The sequence below is a fragment of the Mustela nigripes genome, chromosome 1 (assembly GCF_022355385.1).
Source record: "Mustela nigripes isolate SB6536 chromosome 1, MUSNIG.SB6536, whole genome shotgun sequence".
Classification (NCBI taxonomy): Eukaryota; Metazoa; Chordata; class Mammalia; order Carnivora; family Mustelidae; genus Mustela; species Mustela nigripes.
In genome coordinates, this window is record NC_081557.1 from 131,117,535 (window position 1) to 131,131,370 (window position 13,836).

Sequence of the window (13,836 nt, forward strand, 5' to 3'; positions counted from 1 at the left end):
GCCAAAACAGTTCACCAAAACTGCTGGTTTCTCACTATTAATGGATCAGTCTTGTCAATGACTGTACGAGATGATGGCCATGCCACCCACCAAATACTGTCAGGTATTAATAACTTCATGGTGGCTGTCTTTCTTGCTGCTGAATGTCCCTCCTATTTTTTCATCTTTAATTTGTCTTTCAATATGTGGAATGTCTCTTATCTTAACCAGTTAATAAAAGACACACTGAGTTTTATCATAAACTTGCTGTGTAAATTGGACAAATCACTTACCCTCTCTGATTCCAGGTTTACTCATACAGATTAGTTTATTCTAACTGGTTGAATTGGCATGATGCAGACCATGCCAGGCTCATACTAGGTGTTCAGCAAATATATTTTGTAAAACTACATCAACAATCATACTTTTCAAAAAAAAAAAAAAAAGACAAAGAGAAGAGCAGAAACAGGAAGAAATTCACAAAATTCTTTATTAAACTAACCTGGATTTTCCCAAGAAATATTGAAGCGATCCATTTTTATGTCACTGAGCTCAGACATGAATCATAAAATAAACAGCAGAATCATTACAAAACCGGAACAGGTATGCTGTTATTTACCCTCTCTGACTAGCTAACTTCCTAGGTGGTAGAACCTAGGCGTCTGGTATGTATAAAATGCTGTATAAATATCTTCTTGTTTTTTTGTTATTAATGTGCCTTCAAAATTCTAAATCCACTTGGAAGGAACCAAATCAATTTTCCCCTAGTCTTTCCTAATGCTATTACTCAATATGAACTCATCACTGTGGCCAGTTGGCATACAGGGAAAGAAGATGGACACGTGGCTCATATTTGTGTTTCCTTTTCTGTGGTTATTCACCTAAGCTTGCCGAGACAGAAACACTTGCAGGAAACTGTCCGATTCTAAAGGCCTTGGGAAGAAGGGACAGGATGGCTAGACCTTAAGCACTGTGATGAAAGGAATTCTATCCTTCATGTGGTTACAACTATCTAGTGGCATTTAGGAAGATGCTGGGAGGGTTTAGAGTAGACAATAAGGCAGTGCATTCTTTACAGAGAATTTAAACAGTAATAAAACCAACTCAATAGATCTGCTTTCTGTTATCACTGAGTGCTGGCAAAGCTTAACAATGCCACTGAATGAATTCTCTTCAGCTCCAGGCAGACCTCTCCCACTGCCCCACTGTACCCCCTAGACACTATTCCACTGACGCTATTCCCACTACTCCTCCCATAGTGCCTCATGCATAACAGGTAAGAATTAGGGGAGAAATACTAAGGTAGGAAATAACATAAAACTCCCCCTCCTCCACAAGTCTTTTTTTATCTTATTGATTTTCTAAAGACATGAAAACCCTAGTGTAAACTTCCCAGAGTGCTTCCTATGTCTCTGGCCCTTATGAAAGTCCTGTGCTAAATGTTAGGTTCCACAGCGTCAGAGAAAACGTCCATTCCGTGAGGACAGGGCAAGGTAATGAACAATGGCTGGCCAATGGGATATGCGGGAAAAGATCTGAAAGACCTGAGACTAAGGACCCTAATGAAAAGTCTTCACACCCCGTGTGGTACGTTAAGGGTAGCATGGTAACCAGATGGACTCCCTTTTTCTAGAAGCACATGGACTTTATATATAACGGAGGTTCTGTGTCAGAGGATATTTCTAGCATTAAGAAGGACTGAACACTTCAAATGGGTTCTGGAAGTCTTAATGTAGTAAGAGGAGGGAGACATGTGTTTTCTACTAAACTCACTCTCCAGTGAGTACTTTCTGAAGCGTTGTGGTCTACAGCACACTGCCTGAATGGGAGAGGAAGGATGAGTCTCCCAGGGAAAAGCCAGTGGGGAACTTTGGGGGCAATGATGTGTCAAAGTACATTAGCCAATTGGTAAGGAGCATCAATAGTCAGGGACGTTGTGCAGAGTATGTGGGAATCCTCTGTCATTTCTGCTCATTTTGCTGTACACCTGAAACTGCTCTAAAATAACAAGGTTGCTTTTGTTGTTGTTGTTGTTTTTTAATGCCCAACCACAGATATGGATGTGCCTGGCCCCTTGGACACAGTCTCCTTAGCGCATAAGGCAGTGAATTTATGTATATCAAATTTAAGTTAATAATAATAATACCAGGGATGCCTAGGTGGCTCAGTGGGTTAAGCATCTGCCTTGGGCTCAGGTTATGATCTCAGGGTCCTTGGATTGAGTCCCATGCCAGGCTCCTACTCAGCAGGGAGCCTACTTCCCCCTCAGACTGCCACTCTCCCTGCTCAGGCTCGCACGTGCACATGCTCTCTCTCAGACAAATAAATGAATAAAATCTTTAAAAACAATAATAAGGGGCGCCTGGGTGGCTCAGTGGGTTAAAGCCTCTGCCTTCGGCTCAGGTCATGATCTCAGGGTCCTGGGATCGAGCCCCACATCGGGCTATCTGCTCAGTAGGGAGGCTGCTTCCCTTCTTCTCTCTCTGCCTGCCTCTCTGCCTACTTGTGATCTCTGTCAAATGAATAAATTAAAAAAAAAAAAACTTTTAAAAATATAAAAACAATAATAATACCAGTACTTATTGAGAGTTTATTTTGTGGCAGGGTTTGTTCTAAGAGCCTTATATCTTTCCAAGTTTTTAGTAACTAACAATTAGATTTGCTTTATAATCTTGTACTGCTCTTTGACTAATCAGAAAGTACCTATATACCAAAGCCTGGGGACTCACCATTGCTGTTTCCATATGCCAGTGCTGGCTTCCCCAAGAGGGAACAAGGTGAAGCCAGGCTGTCGTCCTATGAATTGAGACCAGATAGTTCTGGACCAATGGAAGAATGCAGACATTCACCTTGAAAATCATAGTTTAGCATAAAGCAGCCCTCCAAATAGCTTGAGGCTTTTTGTCATACAGGCAGAAATGAGCTCAAGTTTATTCCCAGGACCAACCTTTCAATATTTCAGAAACGTGATTTCTAAGATGCTTTCACAACCCCATAATCCTCTAACATTCCTTTTCTTCTATGTTGCCAACAATTTCAAAGATCAAGAGGCAGGTACCTAAAAACCACTGATGTTTCACATCATGTGAGGGTGCCCGTCAGAGATACAGTAACAAGATATTTATAGGGTTTTGGTGGTGATGTGGGTGAGCCCCACATGAAACATAACACAGTGACTCATTTTTAGGTAAGATTAAAATGTGGGGAAAATACTCCTTTGTAATTTCCTTTGTGATACTCCCCCGAGTATTTTCTTTTCTCTCCTCTGCTTGTTATATCTGGCATTTCATTTAAACAGGATAGGCTCTTTTCTGAGCCAGTGACGAATTTTTAACATGCAGATACCTGGAGGGGTAATAATGACTGAAATATTCAATAGGAAGTGGATTTCGTTGTCAAAGCTGAGGTGTGCCTCAGTAAGAATGTGGAGGCCTGATGTGTGACATGGGGGGAGTGACTACATCTCAGACAGGGTTGAGGGAAAGGTGCAGAAGAAGGGTCCAGAAGACAAACATCTGACTGCCCCAATCACTATCAACAATCAGTCTTCCCTTGTGAAGCTCCAGCCTCAGGGACTGCCCAGTGACAAGGGACTGCATTCTGGAAGCATTTAAGATGACAAGCACAGGACCTTTGGTTAACATGGAGGGAGAGAAGACGGGTGGTGTTTATTCTGCTCGAAAGTTTCTTCTATTTAGTCCCACAGAAGCATGAAGTCCAGTCACAGGCTCAGTCACATTCTCTGCTCACTGATCACCTCTGAGTCACCCCTACCAACAACTTGATGCCCCCCAAATCACAGTGGTGCCATGTGGGATAAGGGACCGAGCTGCTGTGTCATCAATCCTTCCTACCGCGACACTTCTCATGTCCCGACCAAACAATTCTCTGATCAAAAACACCTCAAACATGGTCATTCCATCCTCCCAAAATAAAACAGTTAAACACCATTACGGGGTGCTGAACACCATCAGTCCTAGAGGCCAAAATCTTCTATCAAGCAGAGCCACCTAGTGGTAGGATGGAATATGTTTATTAAATTCTCATTTAATTTCTCTCCTGTAACAAATGACCCAATCCAGGTGGGGTTTTGTTTTGTCTTGTTTTTTATATGTCCATTTTGCTCACTTTTAGGTACAGTTATTCCCTTTAAGATGGCCACTTCCATCTGTTTTCCATACCAAACATCTCTTCATCCAAGCTAAACAAGCCTATAGTTTGTTATAATCAAAAATTTGGGGACTATAATGGAAGCCTACTCAAGAGTGTCTCTTTCGAGGGGCAAGAAAATGCCAGCGCTAATTTGCTTCTGAAGATGGAGCCACTAGGATGTATACTTTGCATTTTCCTATTTGCCATAACTCACACTTTCTTTTCTCCACATGACACACACATATATCCATGTAAACCGTCTCGTGAAATTTACAGGCAAAGAGACAGTAAGCAAAAGGTCTCACCCATAGTCTCCCATCCTCACCCCCATAGACCACTCATCAGCAGTGGAAACTAGAAGTACCTTGGGTTGTGGTTTGATTCCTTCTCTTCCTTTAAAGTAGGTAAACATTCACAGTCAGCTAGACAGGGGGAAAAAAAAAGCAAACCCATTATTAGTCACCAAAACTCTGTCTTCTAGCCACAAAACTCATATATTTGAACATCACATTTCCCTGATCTGTACAGTTCCTTGTGCAGAAATGGCCTCACTAGGGAGTTCCAGAGGTTAAAAGATTAATGATGGCAAGGCTCTTGAAATGGAAAAAGCATTAGTAGCACAGATACAAGACTTCAACATGCCTCTGGCCTGGTTGGAAAGGGCACAACTCATCATCGCCTGCTTATTCAGTCCCTGAAGAACCCCACTGTGGCTCCAAAAGCTAGAATCTGCATGTTTCAGGTTAGACACTGGAATAAAATAGCTTTACCAGAGGTCCTGATGTGCCTGCAGAATGATTTCAGTCAAGATGCCCAATCGAAAAGCCGCAAGTAAACTGAGGAACGACTAACCTTCTTAAAGCCATCAGAGCTCTCTCCTATTATGCCACAGTTACTTTTAAGGAAAAACAAAATCCATCCCCTCCATCATGCATGTGTCAAAATAACGCTCTGCTATGGTGGTGAAATAGAAGTGCTTTATTCCAGGTTTCTGGTTTAGTGAATGTGCTAGGATCCTGATTTTGTATTACAATGATCTCAGGCACAAAAGGAAATAAGAAAGGTTATCTTTGGGTAGTATGTATTTTTTTTCTCCTTTCTACTTTTTTTTTTTTTTTTGCATTTTCCATATTATATTACATATGCATATTTTATAAACTAAAAATAACAAAATGAAACTACCTTCAGGATTATCTCTGTGACCCACTCCTATCCTTAAATGCCCTATGGAGCCATTCTTTCCTCAATATTGGGCTATGAAAAGCAGTTCTGCTCAAAACTATACAAGTACCTGAAGGGTTCTAATCTTTTGGAAAGTTTATGTTGATAAAGCCTCTGGTACAGTCATTCTAATGACAGGTCTCTGGATTTGGACTTCACTATTGTTGAACCTGATAGATCCCAGGGTATTTTTTAAAGATGAGTGCTAAAAATACGAATGATATGGTAAAATAAATCACGGATTTATTCATTTAATTGGAGCATTAAAAATAATTTATTGATTGGGGGCGCCTGGGTGGCTCAGTCGTTAAGTGTTTGCCTTCCGTTCAGGTCATGATCTCAGGGTCTTGGGATCGATCCAGTATCGGGCTCCCTGCTCAGTAGGAAGCCTCCTTCTCCCTCTCCCATTCCCCCTGCTTGTGTTTCCATTCTCGCTGTGTCTCTGTCTGTCAAATAAATACATAAATAATCCTTAAATTTAAAAAAAAAATTATTGACTTTCTAAAGGAAATTTAAAGAAGAAAGAACAGCTATCATCATTTTTAAATTCAAATATACAATTACTGCCAGCTATCAACTGGGAAATAAGTTAAGGAGAATATTTGTAATACCACTATATTAGCGTTGTCCCATAGAACTTGCTTCAGTGATGGAAATGTTCTAGATTTACGCTGTATAATATAGTAGTTACAAGCCACAAGTGGCTAGTGCACACTCAAAACATGGCTAGAGTGATGGAAGAACAAAATTTTTAACTTTCTTTTATTTTTTAAAATTTTAATTTAAATGGTCACATGTGGCTGGCATCTGTTGTACTGGACAGCACTGATCTATGTAAACTATATGTGGTAAACTTTTATAACCATATGCAGATTAAAACCATAGATCTCTAAATTCTACAGTCAGATTCTGACTTTTTCCAGATAATTAGGACCTGGAGAGTTCCTCTCTTGAAAAATAAAAAAAATACCATTTTCTTCTTTAAAGAGGTCATTTGAAAAGCTCCACAAAAATAAAAACAAATGGCACCAAATGAGGCCGTCGTTAAGGATGGTCAGACCCAGGTTCATGATCTGCTTGTTCCAGATCTAACATGGATTGGGCTCACACCGTCACACTCCAGGATTTATGGGTATTTCCAAAACCCCGCAGCCTTCTCAGAGCAAAGAAGACAGAAAAAGCAACTTTAGGTGACCGTACCATTTTTATTCATGCTGTTCATCCACTTGTCAAGCTCTTCCATCTCGATTTCCATAACAGAGGGTGTGTCCTCCTCAAAAATGGGGCTACAGGGAAGCAAAAACCGTGTTGAAACCCAAAGAAGCATGGTGTGAGCCTTTCCTTTTGGGAGAGCCTGGAACATTGTGTGGGGAAAGGTGACCTTGACCTCATGAGTGACACTCCGGGGCAGATGGGGGGAGGGCAGGGTTTGCCATCGTCACCATACCAAACTCTAGAAGGAGGAAAGGCTAGAACTAAAACAAACCTTCCTCTATCACCGATCCAAAGACGGAGGGCACAGAGGGAGCTCAAAGGGAGCCTCTGACCGCCCCCTAGAAGTACAAACTTGTGCCAGCCTTCCACTATGACGAGCCTCAGGGGAGTCGCCCTGTTGAGCATTTTTGCCTTGCTTAATTTCACTTCCCTTTCTTTGAGGTTTCTGATCTGTGCCCCAGGTCAAGCGGCCACTGTGAACAGGCTGTTTTCCTCACCTCTCCTTTCAATTCCCAGGCTTTTCTGTCATGGAGAAATAGAGCCCTTGCTTTCAGAAACCCACCGGCCTCACTTACCAGGGCTCAGAATCCACCATTATGGGAAAGAAGACCCTGTTAATGTAAATGGTATTGGGGAGGAGGACCACCAGCTCTGAACCGCAGCATGGGCGTGACACCATGTGGAGGAAGTGAGCAAAGTGTCTAAAGAAGCCCGGTTGCTGGCCAGGGAAGCGGGGGCAGGGCTGGGGGCGGGGGTTGGGCAGGCAGCGGCAGCGGGGGCGGGGGTGGTGACAGGGTCCCAGAACACTCTTCTAGTGGAATCTTGCTCTCTCTCTCCCTCTCCTCCTTACCCTCTTTCTCCCCTTTCCCTCGCTCTCCCTCTCTCTGTCTCTCACTCTGTCCTCCCATTCCCTGCGCCATTCCTCCGTCCTCTCCCTCACCACCCCCACCATTCCCCTCTCCCTCCAACCCAGTGTGGTTCTGCCACACGAACTTTAGGCTTCTACCAGTGCTCGCCTCCTTTAATACCAGGGAACCTATCTTTCCTGGTGATAAAATGTTTAACCGGAATAAACGAACCAATATCCTTGAAATACACCCAGAATCAGAGTATTGAACTACAATGTCTTTGGAACTGTTAGCAGTCAAAAGAGATTTTTTTTTCTGAAGAGGACCTTGTTCGTTGCCCAGATTCCTGAATTGGGGTTGGAGGACTAGTGTGCATCCGCCTCCCCTAGGAGGCTGCTCAGGGCCCTCTCCTGGAGTCCAGGAAACAAGAGCCCCTCAAGGGTCCCTCAAGGGTGTCAGAACAAAAACTCCTAAAAAGGCAGGGGGCTCTCTAATCTGCTCCTCTTCCTGAATCCCTGTCCTCACTGAGCTGGGTCACAGGCAATGAGGACTTACACTTTGATGTTTTCACTTCCCAGTTCACCTAAAGAGAAGAAAATACAAAGGTCATGTTAGTTTTCCCTGTCCGTAACAACTTTTTATTTCAACCACAGCTGAAAACTCCTTTACAAAGATAAGAGATGACTTCAAATAGCATTTTTAAGGGAGCAATAGTGAGCCTGAGTCAGACACGCGCCATATTGAAACGAGGTCCTCATCCGTATAAAATCTGTGTGTTTGTTTTTTTAAGACAAGACGGTCCTCTGAGAGTGTTTACCTCAAATCAGAAGTTTATCCCTTTTTATTTTTTTAATCCATATAAAGAAGAAAACAGTGTGAGGGAAGGCATGTAGGAATGAGACAAGAGGGATGGCTCCTTGCCCCAAAAGTTCCCATTCAAAACATCACTGTTGGGACGCCTGGGTGGCCCAGCAGACTAAAGCCTCTGCCTTTCACTCAGGTCATGATCCTGGGTTCCTGGGTTCGAGGCCCACACTGTGCTCTCTGCTCGGCAGGGAGTCTGCTTCTCCCTCTCCCTCTGCCTGCCTCTCTGCCTACTTGTGATCTCTCCTCTGCCAATTAAGTAAATAAAATCTTTAAAAAAAAGATCACTGTTGCATCTCTGCTTGTGACACATCAAGCCCAACACTGTGACTGTGCCTTTGTCCTGGAGCAGGCTGTGGTAACCTCTGTCAAGGGCTCTCCTCGAACTCTGCTCTCACCCCTGCGGCTTGCTTGGCTGGAGTCTTCACTCCCCTTCTGGTCTCAGTTTATACTGTCTCCTCAAGGAGCACCCTATATCTGAAGGAGGGCCCACCTTCCCGTTGTTCCCCAGCCCAGCACCTTTCTTACTCCTTTATAGCATTTGACCCAATTTGTCACTGATCAATTCATCGGCTTAATTTTGTGTCTCTCTGGCTAAAACATAGCTCCAGAAGGACAGAGATCATGCCGGTCTTGTTCGCCCTGATGTCTCTCACCTTCCATCCAGCTAACACAGTAGCCAGCAAACACCTGGTAAATGAGTATTGAATAAATGAGAAAGTCTTAATATGGATGGTCCAACGCAGATTAAATTCATGTCCAATGCTTCAGACTTCCGTAATGTTGTAAAAGTGCAGCTTTGAGCAAACCAGCTTTGTGTTGCTGTGGGCGACGTGAGAACCGGGTAACAGGACATCAAATGCCCATCGGGCTCCACATGAACGTGCAGCAAGAAGCAGACCCCAGGGCCCCAGTTCCAGCTCTGTTTTGCTTGGCAGGGAAACAGATGCTTCCAGAGAAACGAGGCAGTGATGACATGTGACTGGAGAGCATAGGCCCCCAGCACCTTCTATGATGTGAAACCATTGAGAAGCAAGCCACTTTGCAGAGGTCCCCCGAACAGTCAGATGTTCCCGATCCTCGAAAGTCAGGGGTCTCTTTTTGCCAGGCCTGCAGAAACGCAGATCCCCATTGAGGAAATGCAGCCGGCAGGCACCTGGAACCAAGCTCCTGGAAGCCGGGAGCCGGTGTCATTTCCAGGGGGTTGGCAAGCTTCCATGGTGTTGCTGATCCAGGAAAGCTAGGCACAGATGGAAGTTTCATGCCATGACTGCCTACCTTCCAGGGCCTCTGGGTTATGCCTTTCTGGCCCTGGTAGGAACCGGAAGCTCTCTGCAGATGCCTGATCCTCAGACACTTGGACTGGGGAGAGAGGAGTATATGCATCTTGCATTTTTTATGTATTTTTAAAATCTCAAATTGACATGCTATTTCCTTAAGGGATTTTACTGCACAATCGAGCCTCTCCTATAGGTGACCTATAGGATCCCTCTGTTGTGTCACCTCTCCCCTTTCCCTCCCCTCCTTTCCTGCTTAGTAACAAGCCCAACCCCCAAACATACACTAATTTCTCAGAGAGCAAGTGGCCTCACAGCTCCACCATAGAAGGCAGGGGTTTATCTTTATAATTTGAGCGCCTGCAGGCTTTGTGGCAAGCGAAAGCCAACCCTGCATGCAGACGACAGAAAAGTTTAAAAACCCATTACAAAAGTGCTCCAGACGCACCAAACACGAGGCTCCTGTAATCAGTATTCAAACAGAGCAGAGAGCCTTCTGTGGCCTCATCTCCCCTGCTCTGAGACCATTACCCCTGGCCCAGCCTCCATGGCAACAGAAAAACATCTGGGAGAGCTCACAGGCGCCGAGCATTAAGCCAGGAGGGAGACCAATTACATGTCCCCAGCAATCAGGCGCTGCCCGCACCACTCCACCTGGCCTCTATGTCTTTATTAAGAGCCATCTACTCCCTTCGCAACCGGAGGGCAAATGCACCTCTTACACAACCTCCATCTGCTCTTAATTCTGTCTTTCCTCCTACAGTTCTTCCATTCCATAACCTCCTTCCCACTTTGTCCTCCCCCTCCAGTTCCCAGTTACTCCCCCTTAGCCACCCGTGCCCCACAGTCAATCACTCTCTTCTGTGCACCTCTGGTGGTGGGATTGCTGGGCTGGCAGGGCAGTGGGGATGGGGGGCCTTCGCAGTGGGGGCCAGAGCCCCATAGGAGACTGGCTTGCGTAAGCTTTTTTCCCACTCAGAACCCTCAGCAAGAGAGAGAGTGTCTTTCTGGAGATGTACTGAGCCGTGCCAGGTGCCAAGGCGTCACAGCCTGCCTAAAGTGAGGCTTTCCTGCCAGCTGTTTTCCCTGCAGCTCTGGTAGAGACACAACCCATGGAGACCCTTAATAAGTGTTAAATAAGAACAACTGCAAATGTAACTCCTGGAGGTCTAGGAAGGACAGTAGAACAGGGTTACCGCCCAGCACTTTCCTTCTCCTGGACTTGAAATGGACAAGCCCAAAGGAAGAATATGATTGCCAGTCGGAAGAAGGGTTCTTGCTACAGGTGTTGGCCAGGTCCTCCCCTGTCATCAAATGTACAGGCTTACTTCCTGGTGATGAAGAACACACCAGGCTCTATTCACATGGGGGAGGGCGGGGAACAAATGTGTCTATTTCTAACTTGCTGAGGGGACATCATCCATGCCCTCCCACAAAACATTGTTTTAGATGTTTTCCAAGCAAAATGCTGGTCTGACCCAGTGTGACAGTTTTATTTCTACTGGAAAAAAAAAATATTTAAATCAGATTTTGTTAATTTGAACCGTCTCCTTTTATCTATTTTTTAGAGAGCTGGGAGGGGGTGCAGAGGGAGAGGGAGAGAGAATCTTAAGCAGGTGCCCTGCTGAACATGGAGCCTGATGTAGGGCTCGATCTCAGAACCCTAAGAGCATGACCTGAGCCAAAAATCAAGAATCCGACACTTAGGGCGCCTGGGTGGCTCAGTGGATTAAGCCGCTGCCTTCGGCTCAGGTCATGATCTCAGGGTCCTGGGATCGAGTCCCGCATCGGGCTCTCTGCTCAGCAGGGAGCCTGCTTCCCTCTCTCTCTCTCTCTGGCTGCCTCTCTGTCTACTTGTGATTTCTCTCTGTCAAATAAATAAATCTTTAAAAAAAAAAAGAATCCGACACTTAACCAACTTCTCCACCCAGGAACCTCTCTCTTTTAATTGACTTGCATTATAACATTAAATATGGACTTCAGAAGACAGGAGTGATCAACTTTCCAGCATTTAGTTTGTTTGAAGAGATACCCATGTGTTAAGCAGTGAACCATCCATATCTATAGTAAAGGAAATATTCAAACAAAGCTCTCTCTATCAAAACTTGTGATAAGCAATTGTTTTGAAAACCTAAGATGTCTGTGTTGTTTCTCTTAAAGTGAGGTATATTTAAAACAAAAAGAAAGTGCCAATTTGTATCAAGAGTAAGTTTCAAGTTTTTCTTTATCTCTGGGAATAGGTAGATGCTCTTCTAAAAAAAAAAAAAAGAGAAAGAAAAAGTGCTAACACAGTTTCATGAACTCGCTCTTTCAACCACAATTATCGGGCCGCTGATATATGTGGTGGGCTACACACTGTGTCAGGTAGAAGGGGCAGTACTCATAAGCAGCAGCAGCTACACAACATGCCAGCTACTCTTTTTCCTAAGCGGTTTACATAGATGAACCTATTTACTTCTCACGACGGCTCTGTAAGCCCAGTGTTGGATTTGTCCATTTCACAGATGAGGAAACTGAATCAGAGAAGTCATAGGGCTAGGGAACAAAGCCACCCAGGCAGTGTGGTTCCAGAGTCTACACTCTAACCTCCAAACCACACCATTAAACAAGATAAACAAGGCAAGTCCTTGGTTCTTTTGGTCCTAAAGAGAACAAAACCTAGTAAGAGAAACCAAAAAAAAAAAAAAAAAAAAAAGACAAGTCACCAACTTATACCAACATAAATACCATGCACCGTAAGTGAGACCATAGTCTGTAAGAGCCGAGAAGAGGCCATGATTCATTCATTTTGCCCAGGGAGTGATTACTCAAGGCTTCACAAAAACTTGGGCATGGAAGAAGAAGGTGGCAGGTTGCCAAGCAGGCAAGAAGGAAATCCCAAACAGGAGAGTAGTGTCAACCAGTCATGTAAGAAAACATCGTGAACTTGTAAGCCAGGCTCTGGGAACAGCAAATACTTGGGAGTGTGGCTACAGTACAGGGTGCATGAGCCCTCTGAGAAGGAGGCCAGTTCTTGACGGCAAATGGCTTTTGAACTTGGAGATGCTCACGATGAAGTTCCATGAAAAATCCCTTTCTGTATTTAGAGCCTGAAAGCATGCATATTTGAACGGACACCCCCATCCTGCCCCCCAAGCCCCATGACATCGTTAGATAAGACGGGCTACTGGTCTACGGTTTAGGCAGGAAGTTCTCACTGTCCCTGAGGTTAAAAAAATGGGGTTCAGACAGCTCTGTTTGCTTTATCTTTTTCTTTAGCTTACAAAGGAGCTCCCATGTGACCACTGTTACTAGGTCACCCTGAAATTTCAAGCAGTGGAAAAACATGTGTTTTTTCGACTCCCTTGGAATCTATGATATTGGCTCTTGCCAAGAAAGCTAACACACATCAGTGCGCCTTCCCTAGTTCGCATTTACCATACCTGCTGGTATAATGGAAAATGACCATTTATAGCTCCTGCCAAGAGCTTAAAGGCTCTGCCGGTCAAGGACAGTGAGCCAGTCCCGCAGGCCAAGGGCACTATCTCAAAGCCAGAGGTGTCCTGTTAGTGAGTGTGAGGAATATTGAGTGAGTTTTGTATATGCATATCAATATGTAGCTCATTAGCGATGTTCTCATTCTTGAGTGATTTTTGGAATAACCAAAGGCTTCAACTTTAAGTCATTTTTACCAGTACAAGCCAAAAGTACTCAAGTCTGCTCTGGACTTGGAAAACCCTGACACCTAGTATTTGTTGCTCCTCGATTTGGAATTGAATACACACAGAGGGATCTCTGACCTAGGGAATTCTCCATCAGATTGGTTTCAGAATGATACTGGTAATCTTCCTCCTACTAGGAATCTCATACGAAAGTTAGCATAGCTTTAATGAGAATAAGAGCCATGCTTACTCGGGTCTTTTCATAATCAGATTGGGATGGGGCATGGAGAAGAAAACAGTATCTTCAACAGAAATATACAGAATATATCGTATATTATACACAGAATATACGACGGAAGAATTCCTCTTCCGGTGGAGACGAGCCCAGGGTATCAACCTTCCCTGCCCCAATCCCAAGCTGACCCACTGCTTCGCCATTTTGAATGTTTCCTCCAATTTAGGGAAAGCTGCATGGACCTCTTGGCCAATATTAGATAAGGCCCTCATCTGGATTAGGTACAGAGATGACAGCTGTGTGTTTTAAATCCCAATTTAGGCCAAAGCCATTCCCTTTTTGAAAAATAAGGGAATAGTCATCATTTACTCTTTCGTGTAGTCCTGGCTGATCAACTTGAAAAC

The 13,836-nt window shown here is 44.2% G+C and overlaps 1 protein-coding gene across 3 annotated transcripts in view; it reads right to left on the reverse strand.

The window, feature by feature from the left end:
• Window positions 1–13,836, reverse strand: part of TMEM154 (transmembrane protein 154) — a 42,039-nt gene that overhangs the window by 7,137 nt on the left and 21,066 nt on the right. For 2 of the 3 annotated variants that reach the window (XM_059373836.1, XM_059373826.1), the window contains 3 exons: window positions 7,971–7,998; window positions 6,553–6,638; window positions 5,595–5,798 (listed from right to left, as the gene is read on the reverse strand). In XM_059373836.1, the coding sequence (XP_059229819.1) occupies window positions 5,692–5,798; window positions 6,553–6,638; window positions 7,971–7,998 (221 nt within the window). In that variant the 3' untranslated portion in view covers window positions 5,595–5,691. Of the gene's footprint in view, window positions 1–4,495; window positions 4,554–5,594; window positions 5,799–6,552; window positions 6,639–7,970; window positions 7,999–13,836 lie in introns of those variants that run through there. The other variant, XM_059373833.1, reaches the window with a different exon arrangement.